Raw genomic sequence first — 25,175 nt, forward strand, 5'->3', positions numbered from 1 at the left:
AATCAAATGTAATTGATGAAAATGAAACCCCAAAACAGTTTCAATAATAAATATATTAAGAAATAAACAAAGTTGTACATCTAGCCTGTATATTCTACATAATTTCTGTGCTGAGGTCTTCTTATTTATTTCAGCCTGCAAAATACAAGGAGTATTTATAAATTACTGTTTTTTTAAATAGAAAAAATAATATAAAAAAGAAATTTTGGTGTGGTTAAAATGTACTCCATAAGTTTCTATATTGTAAAAATGTACAGTCTTCAAATTCTTTCAGTTACCTTGCTACACTTTAAGCTAATGTTTATTTAAGCATCTGGTATTGCTTCCAATCCTTGAACTTTATAAGGATGTCCAGTAAGCCTCCTGTCCCTCAAATATTGTAACCTTTCTTCAATAGTGAGAACACTACGTCGGTATTTGTTGCCTACAGCTAAATTGTTAATAACATATGCAGACACATGAGGAAGTGCCATTGCCGCCACAATAATTCCAAAACCTGGTAAAACTTCGAACCACATTTTAAAAAAATAATAAATGAACTCCAATATCTAGGCTGCTGGTTTAAGAATTTGACAGTGACAGTTACATAACACACACACAACTTATCTTTTGTCTTTAGTGTCAACTATTGTTTAAGATAGATAGTAATTTATATAGTTTCAAACTCTATTTACGACTATAGTATTTTAAATAATTTATCAGACATTTAAATGGTTATAAGGGGGGGCTATTTTATATCTTAAAAATGCCGTTGGTTTTGTAGATGTATAGTAAAATACGTCAAGTGAAAATGAAACCCTACCTCTATCGAAGAGAAGAAAATTTGCACTTATATTTGCAAAGTGAAAAAAGTGACATTTGTCACTGTCAGTTGTCGGTTGATATGTCTTGTTTCTTAAGTGAAAAAAGTGGGTTAGTATACTAGTTTTTTTTATTTTTTAAACATTTTAATAAGGCTTTAAATGTTTTTATCGTTATTACGTAACTTAAGGTGAATTCTTCCAAAATGAAACCAGTTTTATTCAAAATATTTTTGCTGTTTTTGTAATGTTTTCGTTAAATCTTGTTCCTCAGTTAGATGAAATAAGTAAAGACATACTTTCATAATGCTGTGCAATTTTAACTTGAACTTGGATGGAAAATATTTTTAGACGGTGTGGTTATTCCAGAGCATTGTGTAAACTGTTATATATAGGAAGCTTCCAGATGATTCTGTAGCGAAAATAGTCAGATTGAAAGTGTACTTTTTTACTCTTTTACTTTGTGAAATTGAATTGAATTTTTAAGATGTCTTTTCCTAGGTCTCATTTTGTAAGTACTTTTATATATTATTTATTTATCCAAATATGGTTTTTCCCATGATGATTCTATAATTTCAAAATTTATTTTTAGATGTTTTAAATTTTTAATCATATTTTTACATTTTTAAACTAAACATTACCAAATCTGGTTAAATCTGATGATAATAAGCATAATTAAATTATAATATTCTAGAAAAATTCTTGGAAGTAACCTTAAAATATTTGTAAGTTAATTTTCTTGGAGTATAAAAAAAGCAAATAAAATAAAAATCTCAGTATTTACATTGAATTTTCCTGTCATGTCATTTTATTTTCTTGTCTGTGGAGTAGCAGAGATTTAATTGAGTGGTAACAAAGTTTACTTACAATTTTATGTGATGTGTCATGTAGTAGTAATTCAATTTTGAATATGATACCTACTAAGGTTTCTTATTGGCTCATTGGTATTTTAAATGTGAGATGTATAAATAAACTTATACCCAAGTCATTTAGTGTTCTATATTGATTACTGTTGAATTATTTATTGAACTATTAAGTTTCTAGCTCTAATTTTTTTACAGTATTTTGTCTAAAACAACAATATTTACTTACCCTTTTTTATCAAAGCATGCTTAAAGAATGAAAGTGAAAACAAAAATGTATTGTTAGTGTTGAGTTTTTTCATAATTTGAGATAAAGTTTAATATTGCCAATATTTCACTTTAAAGACAAGAAATTAGGTAGAACTCCAACTTTAAAAGGTTTTTATTTGAATAACTATTATCCATAGATGAAGTAGAATCCTGAAAATCAAAACTTATTGCCAAAAGGGTAAGAATTTTGTTAATTGGTATTTTTTGTATGAAGTAATTTACTAGTGATTTTGTGGTCTAAATTTGGAGTTTATGGCCTAATTGTCACATTTTTTTATTTAGTTTGTGTTGCTAAAACTATTTTGTCAGTGTTTAAATTTTAATAAAATAAATGACATCTTTGACTTCCTTAAGTTTTCAATGTTTCCTACTTTTCTGTGGTATAATAACCATTTATCAAATACACCATTTGTATTTTGTCACCATATTGTTTATAAAAGTTACATTCTGTGAAGAAATAGTTTATATCATTGCATTTGTATGTAAATATGAACCTGAACAGGCACATTGGATAATCTCATGAGATACAACATGCAATTTATTTTTATATTTCGTTTGCTGATCCCAGTCCCAACCATAGAAATAATACAAGATAGTCTGATCATTGTAATACCGGCTCATTCCCCTAGTGTGATAAAAAAAGCTGATGCAAAGTAGAAGGTCATGTGGTCGATAAACCTGACCCATTAGGCAGATAGACAGGGACTGCTTTGTGTCAGTTTTCTCTGTTACACTGGAAGAACAGGTGGTATTGCAACGATCAATCTATCTTGTATTATAAGACTATGGTCCCAACTGTCTAACAAATTTAGTAATTATTTTTTCTTACATTGGTTAACTTTTAACCAACTGGCAGTGGCTGGAAATTACTATACAACCAAGCATACATGCTCATAGTCAATATTTAAATGAACATATTTACATGCCATTTATTAACAAAATACAACTGCATAAATTAAAACAAAAGTTAATTTTTGAAATCTTATAGTTTTTTTATAGATTAGTATTTAGAGATTGATAGTTTTTAATGAGAATTAATGAACTCCCATTATTCAGAATTATTCTTCTTTTTTTTTTTTTTCATTGAAGGAAGTTCGCAACAGTAGGTATATTTGAGCTATTAATAGTGACAGGTAGGAATTTTTGTGTTGTATGTTTCTGACAATGAATCAGCCAAAATATTCCCAAGTTAACAGTTCATACTATAGCAAATAATTTCTCTGAGATGCCTTTAAAGTAAAGTAGCAGGTTGGTATAAATGTTTTTATAATTATAAAACAGCCAAAACATTATTAGCAGCTAATCATCTTCTGTTGACTTCTGTTGTTTTTTTTTTTAATGTTAATGCTTTCCAGGGGTTGTTGAGTTATTAATTTTGAGCAAGTTTTACTCTCCCTAAAATAAATTATTTAAGTATAACTATTAGAAACTATATTTGTTTTTTTATTATTACATCAGTAAATCATCTTGTGCATGGTAATATTCTACCTCATTTATAGATTATGCACTTCTTTCATTTGTTAAATTAGTACTACTTTCATTATTTTCCCTATTTAGTAACTTTTTATTTCCTGTATTTTAGGTGGAAGGTTTGAATTCTTTTCTGAAGCACTAATTTCCTATGAGAAATGATTGTTTTTTTTTTTATTATACAAACCTCAAACCTTTAGGATAATAGATTATCTTACATACAAGTTATTAAAATGTCTTAGGTTCTACCCTTAGACCATTTGGCTTTGTGAGAGTGGTGTATGGTTTACTATGAATTATTTTTACTTTAAACATATCTGCAAGATCAACATTATATTTCTGTTGAAAAAAACTGGCAAAAAAATTGCATGTGATCACTTGGCGGAATAAATTTTAGATGAAATTGTGTTTATAATACAATCTGCAAGTGCACATTGTAGAAATCACTTGCTGATCCTTAATCTCAGCATCTGTCATTTCTAATATGGATATCACAATATGTTTAATTTCAGCCATAGGTCAAATTCAGCATATTTCCAATCTTATAATTGCTACAGGAGAATTTTACTATTGCTAATGAAGTAATCTAAATATATAGTAGTAGTTTTTGCATGCAAATATATTTGATGTGATCAAATAAGCAATTGTAAAAAAAATGTGTCATCATTTTATCTCAACAGTATTAGCAACATTATTTTAAAGCTTTCTTTAAAATACTTCAAATGTCCAAACTGTAAACTCTCTTTATCATGGTATATTTGGGATAATAATATTAAGATATACTGGAAATCCCACTTACTAATAATATGAAATTTCCTTTTAATTATTCAATTTGTAAATAAATATTTTCTGCATCCAAATTATTATTTGGTTTGAACTAGTGAATGAAAAAATATAATCCTTGTACCTAAATATTAACTGGCACATGATTATTATTTCAACAATGTAATAATAATCGTGAAATTATTCAACGAATAAAGGCAACAATCATATATAGTTCAAATAACATCATTAAAATTTTCAATGTTGAATAATTATCTAAATGAATGGGAGGGGTTTATACTGTTTTGTGAACCATATTTAATAATCACTTCTGTCCTTTCTTTCTTATTTAAGGCATATAATTGATCATGGAATCATTTAACATCCAAATTAGTTGTTAACATTGAAATTACAACATTAAAGATTTTAGTGAATGAATCAAAGTAGCAGATATCTGATAAGACATGCAATTGTTATTAAAATAACACAAAACTATTTGAAAGATAGTATCAATCAACCTCATAAATTACAATATTACAAAAAATGATGGATACATGTAACATTAATAAGTTGAAAGGAACTACAATAAGTTCATTTCTTAATGGAAGCAGTATGTAACCAAAAATTGTTATGTCTGTCAATAACTGCTATTTAAGAATTAGAATGAATAATTACCAACTGGTTCAAGAGACTGGCTTTTGCAAATGATATAGTACATCAGACCATCTGCTGACAATGAGAACACTGATAGAAAAGGCAAAGGAGTACCAACTACCTGTATTTCTTGCCTTTGTAGACTACGAAAAGGCATTTGATAGTATCAAGATGTGGGCCATAGAACAAGCTATTAATAATTGTAGAATAGATTCGAGATATAGGCAACTAATACATAATATATATGAAAATGCAACTATGCTAGTACAACTAGACGAAATACAAATTCCATCCCCGTTAAGAGAGGAGTTAGACAAGGCAACACAATATTTCCAAAGCATTTTAATCTAGCTCTAGAAGATGTCTTCAGAACTACAAATTGGTCAACATATGGCATCAATGTTAATGGCAATAAGGTAAACTACCTCAGAGTCACTGACAACATCATGATTATAGCGAGCATTCGAGGAATTACAAATTATGATGAAGGAACTCGCAGACAGCCTGATGAATATGACAAAAATAAAAACAACAAAATGAATATGGCAAACACAGACAATCCCAGATGTATAACTATAAATGGCAGCGATAGAGAGAGATAGAACAAGTCCAGGAATATATCTACCTAGGTCAATTTCTAAAACTTGACAAAGAGAACCAAAGTGCAGAAATCACAATCACAATACTTGAGGAGCAAAGTGTTCAACCAGTGCATCCTTCCTATCATGACATATGGGTGTCAAACCTGGACCCTAACCAAGGCAAATATGAATAAACTAGCCACTACAGAAAGGGCAATCGAAAGAGCAATATTAGGAATATGACTGTCAGATGAAAAGAGGAACGGCAGGTTAAGATCAAAAACAAAAGGTGAGGATATCACAACAAAAATTACCAAACTCAAATGGAGCTTTGCATGTCACACTGTTCCAACGTTGTACACAGACAGGAAACCGAATAGAGCTTAACAAAAGATGCAGAACACTAACAAGGCAATACGATGAAAGAAAAATCCAAGATATTGAAGAAAGAAAATTCAGAAACAGAGCGGTTACATGGACATGATGAAGAGGAAGAAGCCTAACAAAGAATATTAGAACACAAAAGGTAGCCATGACAGACCAACAGAACAAGAAATAATTTGATTCAAGAACAGTAAAAGCCCCCGGACCAAATGAGAGATAGGTGTAGAATTATTGAAAGCAGATGAAGAACTATTAGGAAAGTAACTAGCTAAATTAATTGGATGTATTTGGTAAAAAGAGGAGATGTCAGTAGAATTGTATGATGCACATATTTTCCTAATTCATAAAAAAAGGAGATCCAATGCTTTGTGAGAACTAGGACCAGCACTCTGCTTTATACTTGCTGTAAAGTATTTAGAATAATTTTGATAAGGAGATTAAATGAGTGTGTGAAAACTTTAATTATGAGAATATCAAGCTGGCTTCAGGATCAACAGATTTAAAGACTTTTAGATAAATTTTAGATAAAATTTTTGCTTTAAAAAGAATTTCAGTCAAGCTATTGTGAGTATAAAATAAAGTTATACACAATATTCATTGATTTTAAACAAGCATATGATATAATTAATAGGAAAAAATTGTTTGAAGCAATGGACCAGCTGGCCCAAGTAAGTTGGTAAGGGTAACAAAGTTGCCTTAGCAGATCCCAGCAAAAATGAAGTTATGTAGAATGGGTTAAGATCAGCCAGTTCAAGTTAAGACTAAGGAAAGGAGATTCATTATCAAGGAGTTTGTTTGATTGACTTCTGGAAACGATAATCAGATACAATGGTTTAGAATGAAATGGAGTAATTATCAGCAAGTTGCACCAATGCCATCGAGCAAAAAGACAAAAGAGGGAATGTAAAGGTAGTGGGGGCAAAAATATTGTTAGACAGGAAGTGCCATCTTGAGAGGCCAAATTAAACAAGGAAAGAGAGTCTTTCCTTGTTTAAGAAATCAAATTTAATTGGGTTATGTTATTATTTGTCCCAACTGTCACATGAAATCTTATTTATATTGAAGTTTTTTAACAATTGTTTCACATTTTAGACTGTTATCGTTAATATTTAATTAAAATTTTATCGTCTAAGACACATTCTGAAAACTATTTTATAGCTACTGTTAATAAGTGTCGGAAAATTTAAATTTGGCGCATTCGCATTTCCGGATATGTCCACCATCAGAGGCCACTTTTTTGGTCGCCTTTTCATAACGATTAGATTCCCTCTTTTGTCTTTTTGCTCGATGACCAATGCCTAGATGTTGCGGATGATTTATCGCTTTTGGTTAAGGCAAAGATATAATTAATAAGGGTATTTAAAAAAAATAGAAACGGAAGCAAGAAAATATGGGCTAAAAATTAATATTAAAAAATCGAAATACAATATTATGCGGTAATCCAGTCGTCAGAGAGTTAACCCCTAAAAATCATACAAACAAGCTGAATTTTGCGGGTAAAACCCCCTCATAAGGGGGTAAAAAAGCAAGAAAATCGATTTACCAAGAATCTCTATGCCGTAGAAAAAAATGTTTCAAATAAAAAATGTAGCTGAGATAATTTTAAACAAAAAAATTTATTAGCACTTTTTGTGTAGAATGAACCGTTCTCTCAGAAAAATCGCTTGAAGCGACCCTCGATTTTTAATGTCAGTTACGTGCGCGAAATCAATTTCAATAAAATTTGTATCAGCTCGACTGTAGAGAGTCGATATCTTTTGATCCAAGTGTCCTATCGACAAAATTCAAGAGGCGTTTTAAACGTAGAGTGCAGCGTTCGTATGCAGTTTTTCTATTTTTGTCGCGGAAAAACTCAGATTTTATAAAGGTGTTAAATAAGGAGATCAATAAAATTGATCACTTTCGTTGACCACTCGTAGTAAAATTTCCATTTTTAGAGATCAATCTTAAATCCTATGACATGAAATTTCAATTAGAGTTGTGGCAACAAAGATGGGGCATTTGAAATATGAATAAAAAATGCAGAATTTAATGTTTTACATTTCAAACGATCGCACGTCACGGGAAATGCCTCCAAGAAGACGGTTTTAGGTATAGTTTATAGCAGAAGTTTGATTCCTTTGAAAAACGTACTAGTATAATTGAGAAAAAAAGTCTTAAACGTTTTAGATTGTTTGTTATGTGAAAGTTTAAATCCATCCTTTTTGAAGTATATTTCAAATGCCTCACATATGTTTCCCAAACTCAAAACTAAAATTTCATGCTATAGGTTTTGAAGGTAATGCTCTAGTAATCGAAACTTTATACTAGCCAGTCAATAAAAAGGAAATATTGTATTGATCTCATGAGAATCATAAAAAAAGGCATTAATCGCGCCAACGATATAAAACGTTTAAAACTGCTTCTTATCAATTACACAAGTACGTTTTTCGATACTACACAACCATCAAAGAAGCCATTATTGAAGTGTATAATGGCATTTAAAATTTCGGCCTACTGTGGGACGATACGCATATCAAGAACCGCATATCGCACAAATAATTCAATACTAGAAGAACTTAACATAAAAACTAGACTCACTACAACCGTTGCTACAACTATCAACCAAAATATACTGAGATATTTTGGATATATAAGTAGAAGAAGAGAAAGCATGGAACGAATAATAGTTGCAAAACAACACGCACATGAGGGAGATAGTTGGACAGAAATAGTCAACCAAATTACATGACGCCAATACATCCTTACGAAGCAGAAAATATATAGGAGGAAGGACTAAGATCTTGAAGCCAACGAAGTATTGTGCGATTTAATACAATACATGAAATATTTATTGTGATTTTGACTTTATTTTTTTTTGTTCCTCGTGTTTTAGAAGGAAGTAATAATTTCTGTTAATTAATAAATTATTAAGATTTTGTTTGGAATATGTTCTACAAAAGATCGTTCTTTGTACATTTTTTCTTTAGTAATACGTATAAAACCAGTAATTATTCGACTGTTTTGTACTAAAAGTCAACACCGTATTAAAAATGACATAAGAAGCATATTCCATAAATAATGAAATGAATATTTACTAAACGACATCCTAGTTTTTTCATATAAGTAAAAATTCTTTTTAAATTTTTATTTTCACAAAAATATCCGCAACAAAATTGGCAGCTTTTCGATATTATCTTTTCCGTAAATTAGCATTATAGTCATAATAATAGTAGAAAGTTGGCACGTTAAAACCTTTTTTATGTTCTTTATTCCACAGTGAAATACCAACCGGCAATAATATAATATATTATATTATAATTAACTAATATTTAGTAGTTTACTTACTTAATAAACTAAATACTAAAGCAATAACATATCAAATGTTTCAGCTTTTCCTTTTGTGTGCTGATTTAGATTAAATAATTGTTAAAAACATTATGTGGTAGCAGAGTGCAGGGTGCCGGCAGCAGAGTGCAAGGGGATGCATCTTCACCCCCCGTCCGGACAGAAAGTACATAGCTATACATATAGTTCTATACTTTATATTAATTGATGCGTCAGGGGGAAAACAGTCATAGTCCACTTTTGGTCGAAATTGAGATGACAAAGTTTTCTAGTGATGAATACATATTACTTTCAGATGGTACGGAGTAAAAGGGAAAAACATTCACAGTCCTTTTTTACAAATATTAAATGTAACGGTGTACTGGGGAAGAACCATCATAGTCCGAGCGCTGCGAGGGTATAACCGTCAGGGTCCGAAGGCGCCCCCTCTCTGTCTCAAGAGGTCGGATCGGGGGCACCATTTCTGTGATTCTCTTTCTTAGTTTAGCTACTTCGTTGGTGTGTTTTAGTTTGCCAGTTGTTTCTATTTGAACAATAGTAAGGTAGTGAGTACATACTGATTAAAATGGAAAGTAGTGGTAGCGATTGTAGTGATGTAGATGTGGGGACATCTGCTAAAGAAAGAAGAAAAACAGGCCGTGTTCGTGACGTTATGAAACTTCTGACAGTCACCACTCGTGAGGTAGGGCCACATTGCAAGTGCAACCGTTTTCGTTGTTTTGGGAACGTCAATGAAGCCGAAAGGCGACGCATTTTGACTCAATTCAATGAAGTTGCTAACTACGACGATCAGAATCGGTATTTAGGTGGTCTGATAACCGTTCTCCCAGTTATGCGTCGACGAATTCGAGTGAGTACAGGGACACCTAATCTTGCTTCTTATTCCTGTCGTGTTAGGAGTGGCCCTGATGGAGACTTTCGTGATGTGCAAGTACGTTTCAAAGCATTCTTATCAATTCATTGAATGTCTGCTTTCCGAGTGCAAAGAATTCGAGAATCACTGGACTCAACTGGCAGTGTACCATTAGACGCTAGAGGAAAACACGGAAATAGACCCCACAAAATTTCTGAAGATACTATCGTCAAAGTGACAGAATTTATTGGTTCCTTAAAAGGAAGAAAATCGGATTACTCCATAAAGAACTCAACATAACTAAGTTACATACTTTGTACTTAATCCCGAAAAAATTCCGATAATAAATTATCGTATTTACTATTACTATTATTTATTATAAAGTTTCGCAAAATTTTTAAAACAAAGTTTAATATTGCTTTCGGTTTTCCTAGGAAAGGCACCTGTAACTACTGTGACACTATAAAAGCGGAAATATCTGCCCTTTCGCAGAAATTAGATGCCAGCAGTGATGAATATAAAACCCAAATCTTGGAGAAATTACAAGAAACAAAATAACGAGAAACAACTTCATCTTGCGAGAAGTGAAAAATTTTATTTTGTGAAAAGAAAAGACGGTTTGAGTTTGTGAAAGTAATTTTTCCCATCAATTTCATTCCTTTCTAGAGTGCGACCGGGACATGAGTTTAATTGAATGACAAAACAAAAAGAGAAATCAAACGATTTCTACCTGGCGAAACCGAATTCAAATTTTTACCACTGTGCTTTCTAAAACTTGCAAAGCAAACAGCTTGATAAATTACTCGGCAAGGGAATCTAAAATTGCATTCCACATGCCGTTCATCATGATCAAAATTCGTAGTGAATTCAGTTTCTGGTACTCCAAACGGAGTAAAGTAATAAAACATAATGACGGTATTAGATTTTTGTTTCGATACAGGGCAGCGACAAGCCGCTTATACGTATTTCGACCTCTTTAGGTCTCCTCAGAACGGTATAGCCACTGTAGAGCAGGTCGAAATACGTATGAGCGGCTTGTCGCTGCCCTGTATCGAAACAAAAATCTAATACCGCCGAAAAATACTTATTCTGGGTTATTTGCAAGCTCGCTGTTTGAATACAAAGTTAAACGAAACTCGGGAAAGAAATTTAAGGAAAGCTCATAATATCACAACTCCGGAAATTACTAGCCACAATCATCCCGAAGCTTTGTACAACGGCCCACTTCCGGTCAAAGCTGCTAAGTTACAAGATCTTCTCCACTTGACCAAATATTTGGAGAACGTAAACTCTAGAAAGTTCTACACTGATTTACAAGGTACTGAACAGGAGGTAAGTTCGGAGGAAGAAACATTTTGTGACGCAGAACCTTGAAGGTACTGGGGAAGAACGTTCATGGTCCAGGCCGGCACAGTCAATTTTTTTATGATGTTTCGCAAATAAAATATTTTTTTGTCTTCTTGATTTTTACTTTGTAAACATGTCAACGTGCCACTGAAAAAATTCACCGATTTATACGGTTGAGTTAAAACAATTTGTTTTAATTTAAAACATTAAATTTTGATTTCGATGAAAACTGTTTTTGTGGGCTCCAGATTGTTTTTCTCCCTGACTCCTCAATTAATAGTATAAGCATGGTACATGCAGATGCACCCCCCTGAAAATAAATCGTGGCGTTGCTAATGTGTGGTAATGAAAGTATGTATAGTTCGATAACTAATTGGTTTAAGACTTTGCTATTCATTCGCTTCGCTGTTTGGAATTCGGGGAATCTTCGTTACCATTCTGTAGAATCATCTTTTAATAGGTTAATCACGACGCGAATGTGTAGAGTCTTTGCTTTTTGTACACGTCACTAATGCCATATTCAAACAATAATTTCTTCATTGTCACTTTCACTTTAAGATAATGTTGCAAAACATTGTAAATCCGAAAATCACATGTACACTCTTTAATACGTACATCGGGATTTTCAACAAACTTCCAATCCCTAATTTATTTAATTTAACTTTTCCAGGAGACCTGAAGATGACCAAAAATTTGTAGTGATCGAAACCGGTAGTGCTAAGTTAATAAAATAGATTGTGAATAAGTCTATTATTTATTTCTACAAACCTATTTTAAAAAGAATAATTTTTTTAAAAGAGACTTTACAAAACCAAAAGAAAACAATTCTAAGCACTGTCAATTTTCAAACATTTTATTTTTTCCTATGGTTCTGCTCTTATTTTCAAAATGTTTAAATCAGTCAATTAATTAGGTTTCAAAATTTCACTGGCTTTACTTTTTGTCAATTCCAAATTTTTCTGCCAACATTTTTGATATGAACCTTGAAACTTAAAAATGATCTCAATTTTATATTTATAGAAAGTTGAGGTAGGTACAACTATAAAATTTCTTGGGAAATCCCAATTACCTACCGATAGTACCTTATTGTTTTTATTGTGAACATGATATTTTATTGTAACAACTTAATTTTCAAATGTCAATTTTTGACAAAAATATTCACAACGAAATTGGCAACACCTTCATTTTATCGTTTCCATTAATTTCGATTGGGAATATCGAAAATTGGCACGTAGATACCATTTTGTTTTCGTTTATTGTGACACACCGGAATTGTAAATAGCAACAAACTCTATTTCTCTTTAATACCGTGATTATACACGTTACCTTTTGTTTTGATTCTGAAAAGTGCTGCAGCAGTAATTAGTCACATTGAGTAGGCGGTCAAATAGGTGATTGATAACTATTTAAGGAATTGTTTTATGTGTGTGACTTTTCTATAGTTTTTAATATCGCGTGTAGGTGCGTTTCGGTATGCATCATAGATCCCAGAAAAGTCGGAACACAGTACGTACAAGTGTATTACAAAATAGAAAATATTTAATTTTTTTTATTTTTTAATTAAGAAACAGTATTTATTATTGTTTCTTTATGAACGATTATAAAAAATCAAGTTTGCTCGGTTGTTCTTTGCTAGTTCCTAATAGTGATGTAACGTATATTCGCATATTTTTGCATATTCGTATTCGCATTCGCGAAATTTGTGCGAATGTTCTGCGAATATGAATATGTATAAGAAAAAAAATTCGAAGATTAGGTTAATAAAATGAACATCCATTCACTTCTCAGTTTTTTTATTAAGAAAACTCACTTTATTTTACAAGCTTAGAAAACTATGTATAAAATTAGAAAACAAAAAATAAATGATGCAATGTAAACAAACAAAAACAAATTATTCTTTGAATCTTTTATTATTCTTATTCTTCTTTAGGAGCCGTCTTCTTAGCGAAGGTTGGCGATGACCTTTGCAAAGTCTTCCATATTTTGGGCTTTCGTTATTAAACTTTGAAAGTCTAATTCTGTCCAATCTTTGATGTTGCGCAGCCAGGTTATTTGTCGTCTACCCGGGCCGCGTCTGCCTTCTATTTTCCGTTCTATAATAAGCTGAAGGAAGTTTTAAATATGTGTCTAAATATGTGTCCAAGATAAGACGTTTTACGCTTCTTGACAATTTCTGTGAGTTCACGTTCTCTATTCATAAGCCTTAAAATTTGCTCAGGATTTTGAAAGGGAAACATTGCAATGGTTTGGGATGACCTCAGCGGAGCTGTTTCGCAGAGCAGTCAACAAAACAGCAAGCCAACATCCGGACCGGATAGGGCACTGGAGAAGAAGAAGAAACATTGCTTCACTTTACGAGCCTGCTGAAGCATTGCTAAGAAAATAATTCCTCTATAGTCTTCTTCGTGCGACTAGGATTACTCCTGTTTGTCTGCCTCTTATTCTGTTTCAGTCGTTGTTGACTGTACATTATCTTTCCACCTTTTTGGCGGCCTTCCAACGGGTCATCTGGTCCCATTCGGTTTACATGTTCGTTCCAGTTTTTTTTTTCTTGTTTTTATCCACCTGTTAATATTTTGAATTTTGCATTGTTCGCGTATACTTCTGTTGGTTTGTATGTCTCTTAATGATATGCCCGCTATCGATCTTAATACTTTCATTTCGATATTGTTGACTTGTTGTTTCGTCTTTCTTGTATCTTCCCTTGTCTCCGCTGCATATGTTAGGATTGGTCTTACTGTTGTCTTGTATACTTTCATTTTGCTTTCCGTGGTCAGATATTTGTTTCTCCATATGGTTTCTCGGAGGCAACCACTTACTCTTACCGCTTTTGATGCTTGCCTTGTGGTCTCTGTTCTTATATCTCTGTCACTAGTGATCTCTACTCCTAGGTAATTGAATTTCATTACTTGTTCTACAATTTTGCCGTCTATTTCTAGTTTGCATCTATGCGGCTCTTTACTGATCACTATACATTTAGTTTTTTCTACTGATATTCTCATATTAAGTTTGTTTGCTGTTATATTGAAGGTGTGGAGCTGCCTTTGTAGGTTATCTTCGTTATCAGCAATTAGTACTGCATCATCGGTATAGCATAGTATCGTGATTTTATGCGCTCCCATGTGGTATCCGTGTCGTTTTCTTACTTCGTGAATTATTTGATTCATCACCATATTGAATAACAATGGGCTGAGCGAGTCTCCTTGGCGGATTCCTCCTTTTAGTTCTATGCATTTTGTTTCCCCTGTTGGCATTATAACTCTGGTCTTGTTGTTCTTGTTAATTTCATTAATTGTCCTTATTATCTGATGATCTATTTGTTCAGTTTGTAATAAATTTAAGATGTCATTTCGCTTCACCCTGTCAAAAGCACTTTTTAAATCTACAAAACACATGTATGCTGGTTTTCCATATTCAATAGACTTCTCTATTATTTGTGGATGTGATTTGAATCTGTTTTGGAAATAGCCAAATTTTTCGAGCCGTTTGTCAGCACTGGTAAGATATTGTTAGTTTGGTCTTTTTTTTATGTTTCTATTATTTAGCTATCGGCTTTATACAAAATAATACCAGTTTGCTAGTATTGTCCCTATTTTTGTTTCCTTTGCAGGGAAATATCACTGGTCATGAGTGAGCCTAGGTATGTGAATCTGTTTACAACCTCAAAAGGGCATTTCTGTATGAAACCCATCTCCCCACCACCATTCCAACTAGTTCGAATAAAAAAAATGCAGAGAATTGACGTAAATTTGACCCAAGCCAACTCTATTTTTAAAAACTATACTTTTTGCTCTATTCTTTTTAGTTTTTATTATTTATATGCCTACTGGTAGAAATAATAGCAGTACTAAGCAAGTATTTATAAACTTCCTTTGAGTGTTTCCATAGTAGACAAACTTAGGAACTACTTTACTTCTCATTTAATTCAATACCTCCACAAGTGATTCAAAACGTCACTAGATAGTATGTTTATATGACAAAAAATCAACATAAAAAATCAAAATCAACCTGTTTCGGGATTTGTCTTTAAAGTCGCCTATTCTAGCAAAATGAATTTATTCCATAATTTTGCCGTTCATTGTATAATATATAGTGTCTAATAGATACAGTATCTAATATATAGTGAAATTTTTTAATGAGTGTTTATTTTGGTCACGTTTTATTTATTTTTCTTGGCATAATTTTCAGATGGTTTTGAGTCTGAATTTAAATATTTTAGTCTTATTATTTTTGCAAAATACGAGAGTAGTCATAAAAATTTTTGTTGTGTCTAGAAATATTTCATAAAAGTTTAGGAGTGTTAAAATTAACTTTAAAAATGATTTAAAACATTATTTTAATAAAAAAAAAATAGGATTAGAAACGGGAAATAATAGTTTGAATGCCAGGAATTACACTAATCAAAAAAGAAAATTAGACATTTAAATACTGATATAAATCATTTTAGTTTTTTTTGTGTAAGAGTTCTTCACCATATTCTTCACAAATTTGTACTATTATGGTTAGTAATATTTGTAAGTCGTCGAGATTTGCTACATGTTGTTGATGATGGTATCGTCTGCATGCCTCATATTGTTAGTTGAATTCCATTTCTTTTTATACCAATAATAGCATCAAGAGCGCTTCATTAATTATGTGTTCTAATTATAAATTAAATAGTGTGGATGACAGGATTCATCCTTACATGACTCCCCTTTTAACTTTTATTTCGTCTGTTGATCTCCGTACTGTTGTACTGTTGCTTTTTGATTATAAAACAAGTTGGTAATTTTATGTTCGTTCCTATAATCAAAATTTATTTCAAGCATAATTTATACATATAGAAGTTGTGCAATTATCTTGTATGCTCATAATATTTCCTTGTTTATGAACCCTTTTCGTCTTCTTATTCAATTTTGGCGCGCAGAGTTTATGATATACAGGTACGGAAAAAATTTAATGAGTGATTTACAAATATTTGTGTAACAGTAATGACCTATGGTCACGTCTACAAAGATATATTACAAGAAACTGAAGCGACGATGCCATTTTTGTGAAGATTTTTTCTTGTGGCACCTTAATATAATTTACTATTTTTATTGGGAATAAGCCACAATTTGACTTTAAAATAAGCAACAATTTTACTTTAAAATAAGTTTATTTTGACGTTTCGATTTCCACTTCGAAAATAGTGCTCAACATACAAAGTATTAATATTTTCTTTTTATTAATGTTTTGAAATTTGAAATTCATTGTTTGTCAAGAATATTAGAAGATATATTACATAGAAAAATGGACAATGTTGAATATGAATTTTATTTTGAAAATCTGAATTACATAACAAAAGATATTTTTGTATAGATATATTTTCGGGATTATCTTACCGAATGAACATATCTCATTGCAGAATATGCACCTATTTCAAGTAGAAATCTATAAAATGCTGTAAATTATGGTTGCCGGTGAAACCTTAGTAACTTTTGTCTATGTGATCTAGGCATTTATGTTTAATCTAACCGTTTATTCGTTACACTGTTTTGTCTAATTCAATGTATTTTTTGTTTCAGACCGATAATTTTGACGCCGATTCTGCCAGAGATAACTTTCCATTTAATAGGAATGCCAATAGAGACGACTATTTCAAATCCACACTTGACAATTTGGCAAAACGTCATCCGGAATTAGCCGAGCATTTTCAAGATATAAATCAGCGTCCCAGATCCAGAAGTAGACCGGCTGAGGAGCTTAAAAGTCGATTTAGAAGACCATTCGGTGACAAGTTTCCGTTTGATGACGAAGACGATTTCGATATAGACCCCTCACAATACACCCAACATTTTTATCCTCAAGAGTTTCATCAGTCAGACGGTAGATATCCACAAACCAGTTTTTATCAAGAATCTCCCAGAGGCAAAAGCAGTTCCGCTTATCCACAAGCAGATCAAGCTGAAGCTACTTCAACTCAACATTCTTATCCTCCAGAGTTTCATCAGTCAGACGGTAGATATCCACAAACCAGTTTTTATCAAGAAACTCCCAGAGAAGGCAACAGCAGTTCCGCTTATCCACAAGCAGATCAAGCTGAAGCTACTCCAACTCAACCTCAACCATCCCTGCACACCGAAACAACTGCCCAACCTCCGCAGAAACCTTGCCCTCAGGAAAAAGAAAGGCCTGGTATTCAACAAAGTAATACAGTAGATTTAGGTCAGAGGCAGGAACCAATTGATGATAGAAATCAAAGGTCTATGTCAGCACCACCTGTTGGAGAATCGAAGAAAAGATATACTTCTAGCATAAATATTCCAATAAACGTACCTTCCGAAAATATGTCTCAAAGTCAACAGCCAGAGCAGAAATCAAATGAAAGGATTATTCCGATTCAAGTAGAAGGAGTGGATGTACCAGTCTTCCCAAAAAATCCTAACATACCTCCACCACAGTCGCATCCCATGCCAGACAGATTTGGACATCGTCCGGAACCTTTTCCAAGAGCTTTTCAAGATGAACATTTCACTCGGCAAAATATACCTCATAATTTCCAGCAGTATCATCCACAACATCCATCACAACCACAATATTACCAACATCCTAAAGATGATATTCCTATTCCTGTACAAAGAGATAACTATGAGAGAAAGCAGCAACCACAACAACAGCAGCATCAACAACACCAACATCAACAACAGCAGCATCCACAACAACAACCGCATCAACAGCAGCAGCACCAACAACAGCCTCAGCAACACTACCAACCGTCTCCACCTTCTCAACAACAGCAACCAATACCACAAGCAACGGAAGAGCAAGAAGCTAAACCTGCTTCTCAAGACCGCAGACCTACTCCCATAGAGCAAATTCAAGAAATTCAAAAAGATGTTTCTAGTTTAATGGAACAGGTTGAAAAGTTTACAGGGAAATCTAGAGATAAGCAGTATCTATATTTAGACGAAATGTTGACAAGAAATCTAATTAAATTAGATAATATAGACACTCAAGGACAAGATACCATCCGTCTGGCTAGAAAAGAAGCGATTAAATGTATACAGCAAGCCATTGCTCTATTAGAAAGTCAAGCGTCGACGGAAGAAAAAATGGATGTAGATCAAAAAGTTGCTGATGGAGAAACAAAAGACACCAACATGGATAAACCAGATGAAAAAAGCGAAATATCAAACGAACAAAAGAATGTCGAGGAAACTAAAAATATAGAAGTTACTGAGAACTCCCAAAAGAAGGGGACCCAACCTGACCAGTTACCAGTGAATCCTAACAGTGAATCTGAAATTAACGCATCTGCTAAACAAGAAACAGCGGCCACAGTTTCCAAAGAATCTGTTGACGAAGTAGCTTCAGTAGATAATAAAGAAAGCAAAGATGCAGCAGAGAGCGATGAAAAAAAGGGAAAGAAAACATAATGTAATATATTTTAAACATTTTGATAGGCAGTATAATACTAGTCAGTAGTACAACTCAAGATGGTTTTGGTAATAATCGTGCAGATATATTTGCCAAACCTTTGTAAAAATTTCGTCCATTTTGTACTTTGGTTCCCTTTTAAAATACTCTTGGAACCAATAGATTTTCTTTTTTATGTTAATGAATCTCCTTAGTATATGTCTTAGTCTTAATAATCTGATATCAAAAAAGTTAGATTAATTTTCTTCTAATATCTAGTTCTTGGCTTAATATTGCTAATGTTTTATGTTTAATAATATATTCATTGCGATTTTTTAAATGCTTCAATTTTTCTACAGAGAAACTGTCTAAATATTGGTAATAATAGGTTAAGTTTTGTCAATTTTCGTAATTTTAAAAAGTCTTACGGGAATAACCGGAACGCATTTGCATAATTTCATTTATATGTTACCAAAAAAACGCACTTTCAGAATTGCATCCTGACAAGGAAAATCATCAATTAATATTCACATTTTTAACTAACATTCGAAATCGTCTTATAGAGGGTGTTCAAAAATTCGTTCCACAGTAAAAAATATACAATGAAACTCGATGAAATACATTCAAGCTATAAATTTATTTAATATTCATTTTAAATCTTAAAAAACCTTTTCAATTTGTTTTAAACAGTTTGTAATTCACCGACGGATTTTGTACGATTTTATACAGTTGCTGTCGCTGCACTTCACAAAATAATTAGTCGGTGACGGTGATAGTTTAGGCGATCATGGAAGCCAGAGTCCCTATGCAATTATTCTATCGCTAAAATCATATGCAGACTGTGCCATGGCTGTATGCGCAGTTGCATACAGCAATTTATTAAAAATACCCGTTTATTATTTCATCATGATTACCAGTGGCATCATAGCCCTTTATGAGCTAAAGTTTTCTTCAGAACAATCCCAATCCCTCCTGATTACATGTCTTATCCATCTAAGGCGTGCTATCTTAATGGCTTTTACAACGTTAGGTTTCCCAAAACTGTACAAATCAAAGGTGCAACGTCTACGCCACGAACCTCGTTTTTTTTATTCCTCTATACATTCTTAGAATTTTTCGCACGAAACGTTTAAGCAGTTCTTGGTCCTTCTGTGTTAGTGACCACGTTTCTGCCCCATATGTTAGCACTGGTCTTATTATAGACCGCCATTTTAATTTTTCTGGGTAGTTTTAAGGCCATCTGTCTTCTCAAGCCATAGTAACACTTATTGGCAAACACTATTCTTCTTTTAATTTCATCACTGACGTTATATTTAGTCAACAGCGAGCATAGGTATATGCAGGTGTCCATACCTTCCAGTTCTAAATCGTCAATTATTATTCTTCTAACTGTCTGGTTCCTTAACCTAACACAACACATATATTTGGTCTTTTAAGCATTTATATTCACTCCCATTCTATGTGCAGATGCCCTTAACGACCGTAATACATCGGTCATAGACTCTGTGCACCTAGCTATGATATCGATGTCGTCAATATATCTGACAACTTGTACATTATTGTTGATTATTTCACTTAATCTAAGTTTAGATATGAATGATACGTAATTTCAGTGCAGTATTGTTGAAAAATTGGAAACCCATGATCCGACGTCTAGAAATTGCAATTGAAACTAATTTTCACACAGTAAAGTGATTCCCCATGAATATGCAATGGATTTACAGTACGCCACACACTACTCCACAGTATTTACGTACCCGGATAAATAGAACCACGCTTTATGTATGGCAAACGTTTCATTACGAATATCGATTCAATGTTGTTGAATGAAATCATTCAACAAATTGGAGCAACGTCTTGCTCTCGGTAAGCTTTAATTCCTACATGACGTGTCAGTTTATATGGAAATAGTTACCAATATTTTTCCTTACAGCAGGGTGGGCTGTTCCAACACTAACATAAGTTTCCTGCTCGACTTTTCTCATTGACTTATTCGGACTTCTGAACATATTATCGGATATATCTGCTACACTGGGTTTATGTATTTAGCATTTTACCAGTGATAAAATGAACAAAACAAAGGAACTTAAATGAAACTTTCGCGTTAATGTGTAAACGCCAGGAAATACTGATGATTCTGGCTGGGAAACGAAACGGTGCTACTACGGAGCGACTTTTTGAACGCACTGCAGAACACCAAATATTAGTTCCAAATTCACATGAAACTGTACTGCATGTATCTAGAACATTCGATTTTAAACGTTTAAAAAGTAAGGTGTTCATATGAAACGTTCTTTATTCGAACAAACGCGAATAGACGTTTTTCTACAAACGTTTTTGCCGGATCCACGTACCGATATATAGACTTACCAGAATAAATGTGCTTCAACAACTTTTAAAAGGTAGCGGTGTTTGTTAAATTCCAAAAATTATTGTTTGGTTAAGATACAATCAGAATCGTGATGTTTCTCGCTGTGTAAATCACATGCTGTAATTAGCATATGCAACTGTACACGGAATACTAACTAAACAGTTCATTCAGTTTGCGTGACAAGTCAATTGAGTATTTGACGAACGTATTAATGCTTCAGTTTTTGTTTTGCAAGATCAACCTCATGTGATTGATTTTCTGTATAATGTATTCACCACTATTTTTCTGTAAGATACTGTAAAAACCGTACAGCTAATATCAAGTCAAGTCAATTGTACATTCAATGGAATGTATACAGTTAGTATGATCTAGGAAACACAAAAATGTCTTTATCGAGATTTTGGGTACTTTTTTGTTTAACCTCTGTACATACTTAGTTTCTAGTGGTATACATTAATATTCCTTTTAATTCAACTCAATACGTTTAACAGTACTAATACATTTTTTGCTTTATACATTTTCTTCAAAAATTTCTGATATTTGCAACACAGCTCCCATTCAATTGTTCTAACAACAGCGCAGGTTGTTTTTATAAAAGTTTTTGCTTTTATAAAAATTTTTTGTTTGCACATTTCCACCATAATTTTTACTGGACACCGAATTTGTAATCTTAAAGGAAAATGATTTTTGCATAAACAATTCTACTTCCATATTTTACTAAGAGTAAGTCTCGACAACTGACTCTAGAGAGCTTTTAAACAAGAGTTTGTACGTTGGTTAGCCAATGTTTAAAACTTGTTACCCAATTTCAAATGCATGCAATTCGGGTTGTCGTAGAATGCAATTAAGAAAATCTAAAAATGTCAATTGGGAAGGTGCGCTTATCTTTACAGTATTAATTTCATTTTAATTCAATGGTATTTTCTTCTCGTCCATATAGCAAAACTAGCGTTTTGAACTCCAGAATGCATTACTGTTAACCAAGAGAAACGTTCAAATTTATCTAATCTAAAATATAGAAAAAAACACATTTGGCATAAATTTTTAACAAAATTGTTTTCAAAATATATTTTAAAATTATCAATTAATATTAAATTCTTATTGTATTAACCGTTGGACCTATTTTTGTCAGATTTTAAGGCTAACAATTATAAATGTTTTACCAAACTATGCACACGGAAATCTGAATAATAAAAATCTGTGACAGTATATCTCACAAGTTGTAACAAGTGTTTCTAGTTTGGCTGGCATAGTAGTTATGTGACTCGGCTATGACGGTTTTCTCTGTAAAGCCTTTATTCTTGTAGTAAATTATATTAATAATATTGCTAACATATCTCCACATATTGAAACCCCCAAATTATTCATTTAACTGACATTTTATTTTAAACTTTCTATCCTATTAATATAGCAGGCGTAATATTTTAGACCTAGATTGGATGCAGATATACCATTATTAAGTTCTTTGTCGTAGCTCACAGAAAACACCGATAGACAACAAATACTCAGTGTGTTCCTTCCAGAATAGTTTCATGTACGGAGATAAAATGTTTTTACACTTTCGACATTATTCCTAACACGTATCCTTCAGTGTTATTATCCATTTTAGGGAGCAAAATATTCGATCTTTAGAAGCCTGCTTCTTACTGAATCCTTGCTAATTCCTTTTACGGAGATTTTCAGATGATTTTAAATTAATTCCACGCTTAAAAGGTTTAGCAAAATTGGTAAATGTGTACAGTCACCATATGCAAAATACAACGTTCATGTCACGAGTGCCCCAAAAACCTAAAAAATTATAGTTACATAAATATCAAAGTAAATAAAGTAGGAATATTCACCTACATTTGAAATTGGGAGACAGCCTTAAATATGGTATATCGTTGGAGTTACCTACTGATGACGTATTATGTTGTGACAAATGCTTTGTATTAACAACAGTAATGCTTTCACGAAATATTTTACTACATATTTAGTGAGACTGAATTATTTTGTAGCTTTAACTACATTATATTTACAGTCAGTTTGAATTCGTATATAATTTTAACATCATTGTACATAATTTTATTCTAGGGACAGCACATTGACTGTGATTGTTTAGATTTCTTGTGTTTTAATTTTTTGCCTTTGTATATAAATTGTACAACTATTTAAGATTGTACCTATTAACTTGTTAATAAAAAGTTGATTTTTTCCTAAACGGTTATTTTATTGAGTTTTAATTCATTGGTTAGTTGATAACAATACTGAAATAATCTGTTCAAAATTATAGCTCCACATTATTTTTCAATTATTATGTTTTATTCAAAATCATATGAAGTTTACTGTAAAGATAATAGATGTCAAGTAGGTACTCTCAGTCTTTTAATTTTTATAACTGTACTGTATGTTAAAAAAAATTCAGTATTGCGTTATGTTACTACGCAATCAGTTGGAGAAAATCGCTGAAGAGTTGTGTTCGATGAGCCAGAGCAACATGACGAGAATCTTGTACCACAGTGATATCGAGTTTTCAGTAGAACAAATCGAGCAGCAAATTGAAAATAGTACTACCGAACAAAAACACTTGACGAGACCGAAGAATAGGAGGAAACAATGAAAGAATTTTTAGTCGGAAAAAATAATTTAACAAAATGGCGAAGACAAGATAACTTGTTTTTACGAAAACTAAGGCACTAAACAAAGTCAAAATACCAACTGGCCTGACTCGTCGTGCACTTGGTATTAAAATGAAGTATAAGATAGGTTCCTCCAAATTATCAATCTTTCTATGATTGACGATGCTTTTGAAATGCACAAATATGTATATCGATCAACAGCTGAGAGTTCATAAATATTTTAGAGATCGGGACTGAAAATCATCAAAAGGCACGAATTTATGATATTCGTAAAACTACTATATATATTTACTATATTCGATAGGTAAAAAAAACATCTCTTCACAATAAATGAGTAAGATTTTTGTCGGTGATGGTACCGGAATTGAAATAAGAGCTGTCATGAGTTACAAGAGATTGCTCTTTATCACCCGTTGTTTGAGATTCCATGGCAAGAATAACAGAGAGAGCTGACAAACTTTCGTTATGTTTATCCACTCTATTCCTAGTAAACCGGCAAAATATGGAGTAAAAATGTTTGTGATGCCAAAATTTTTTACACATCTAATTTAGAAATATAGTTAAGATATTTTAAAGCGTCTAATCACTCCGATAGACCACTAAAACCGGAATTTGATCATCGATAAAATGGATAGACAAATGTACCACTTGCTGAATATTTGTTATCGAAAAAATAGAAGTTTTTGGACACTATAAGGAAAATCAAATCTGAAATTAAAAAAAAAATAATTCAATAAAGGGCTGTTCCATAGACACTTTTTGGTTTTCAAAAGAATAAAACGATGGTTTTCTTTGTAACTTCGAAGAACATGGCTGTAATATTAGTTTCAACATTACATGGTGACAACTAAATGGATCCTGACACTTAGAAGCCTCAGGTTATACTACTGGATTACAATGAAACCAACGATGGAGTGTGTACTTTTCTATAGTCTGATTTTGGCCTGTCCAGCGAATGCTCCTACATATTTGAAGAATTTTCCTGAAAAATTTGGCATTGAACGTAATGAAAGAGCATTTTATCTTCAGATCAACCCTCAGTTGATCTGTACAACCCACAAAAGTGTTGTATTTTGCAACTATCTTTGTGATTCTGTGAGAAACGTTTGACTTGCCCAACCTCTTGAGTACCATATACTGATGGGATCATGATCGCCACTGCATTATCCACCCATCTTACACATAATTGTCCATCAGCTTTCGTTATGGACGTTTAATAATCACTCTGCTATTTTCTTTCAAATTATGTTTAGTTAAAGGTTAGAGGACATTCCTCACTTGCATATCATAGTAAAGGGAAAAGATATTATAGATTGCAAGAAAACATAGGCAATGTTCCAGTTAGACGGGGACATCGTGAATATAACTGAGGATCACATATGCGAGATAAAAAACAGACTACATGGCCCCCAGATATAGAATCAAGTCTGCCTACAGCAGTCATCCAAAGTTTGGTGGTCATAACTAGTACTCAGATAGGTAAAAAAAACGGAGAATG

General features: G+C 32.5%; 1 protein-coding gene across 3 annotated transcripts; it reads left to right on the forward strand.

Moving 5' to 3' along the window:
- The first annotated feature begins 528 nt into the window (after nt 1–528).
- On the forward strand, nt 529–23,259 carry LOC140437271 (uncharacterized). 3 transcript variants are annotated; one of them, XR_011950359.1, is made up of 2 exons: nt 529–912; nt 16,858–16,996. XR_011950359.1 is itself a non-coding variant. In XM_072526698.1 (2 exons), the coding sequence occupies exons 1-2, from the start codon at nt 1,288–1,290 to the stop codon at nt 18,706–18,708; spliced, it is 1,875 nt and encodes a 624-aa protein (XP_072382799.1). In that variant the 5' UTR covers nt 958–1,287; the 3' UTR covers nt 18,709–23,259. The 3 variants fall into 3 exon arrangements, 2 of the variants coding, with proteins under 2 accessions (XP_072382799.1, XP_072382798.1); XM_072526698.1 differs by lacking the exon at nt 529–912 and adding an exon at nt 958–1,311 and having other exon boundaries at nt 16,858–23,259; XM_072526697.1 differs by lacking the exon at nt 529–912 and adding an exon at nt 12,770–12,817 and having other exon boundaries at nt 16,858–23,259.
- The last annotated feature ends 1,916 nt before the right edge of the window (nt 23,260–25,175 follow it).

Source organism: Diabrotica undecimpunctata, chromosome 3 (assembly GCF_040954645.1).
Source record: "Diabrotica undecimpunctata isolate CICGRU chromosome 3, icDiaUnde3, whole genome shotgun sequence".
Classification (NCBI taxonomy): Eukaryota; Metazoa; Arthropoda; class Insecta; order Coleoptera; family Chrysomelidae; genus Diabrotica; species Diabrotica undecimpunctata.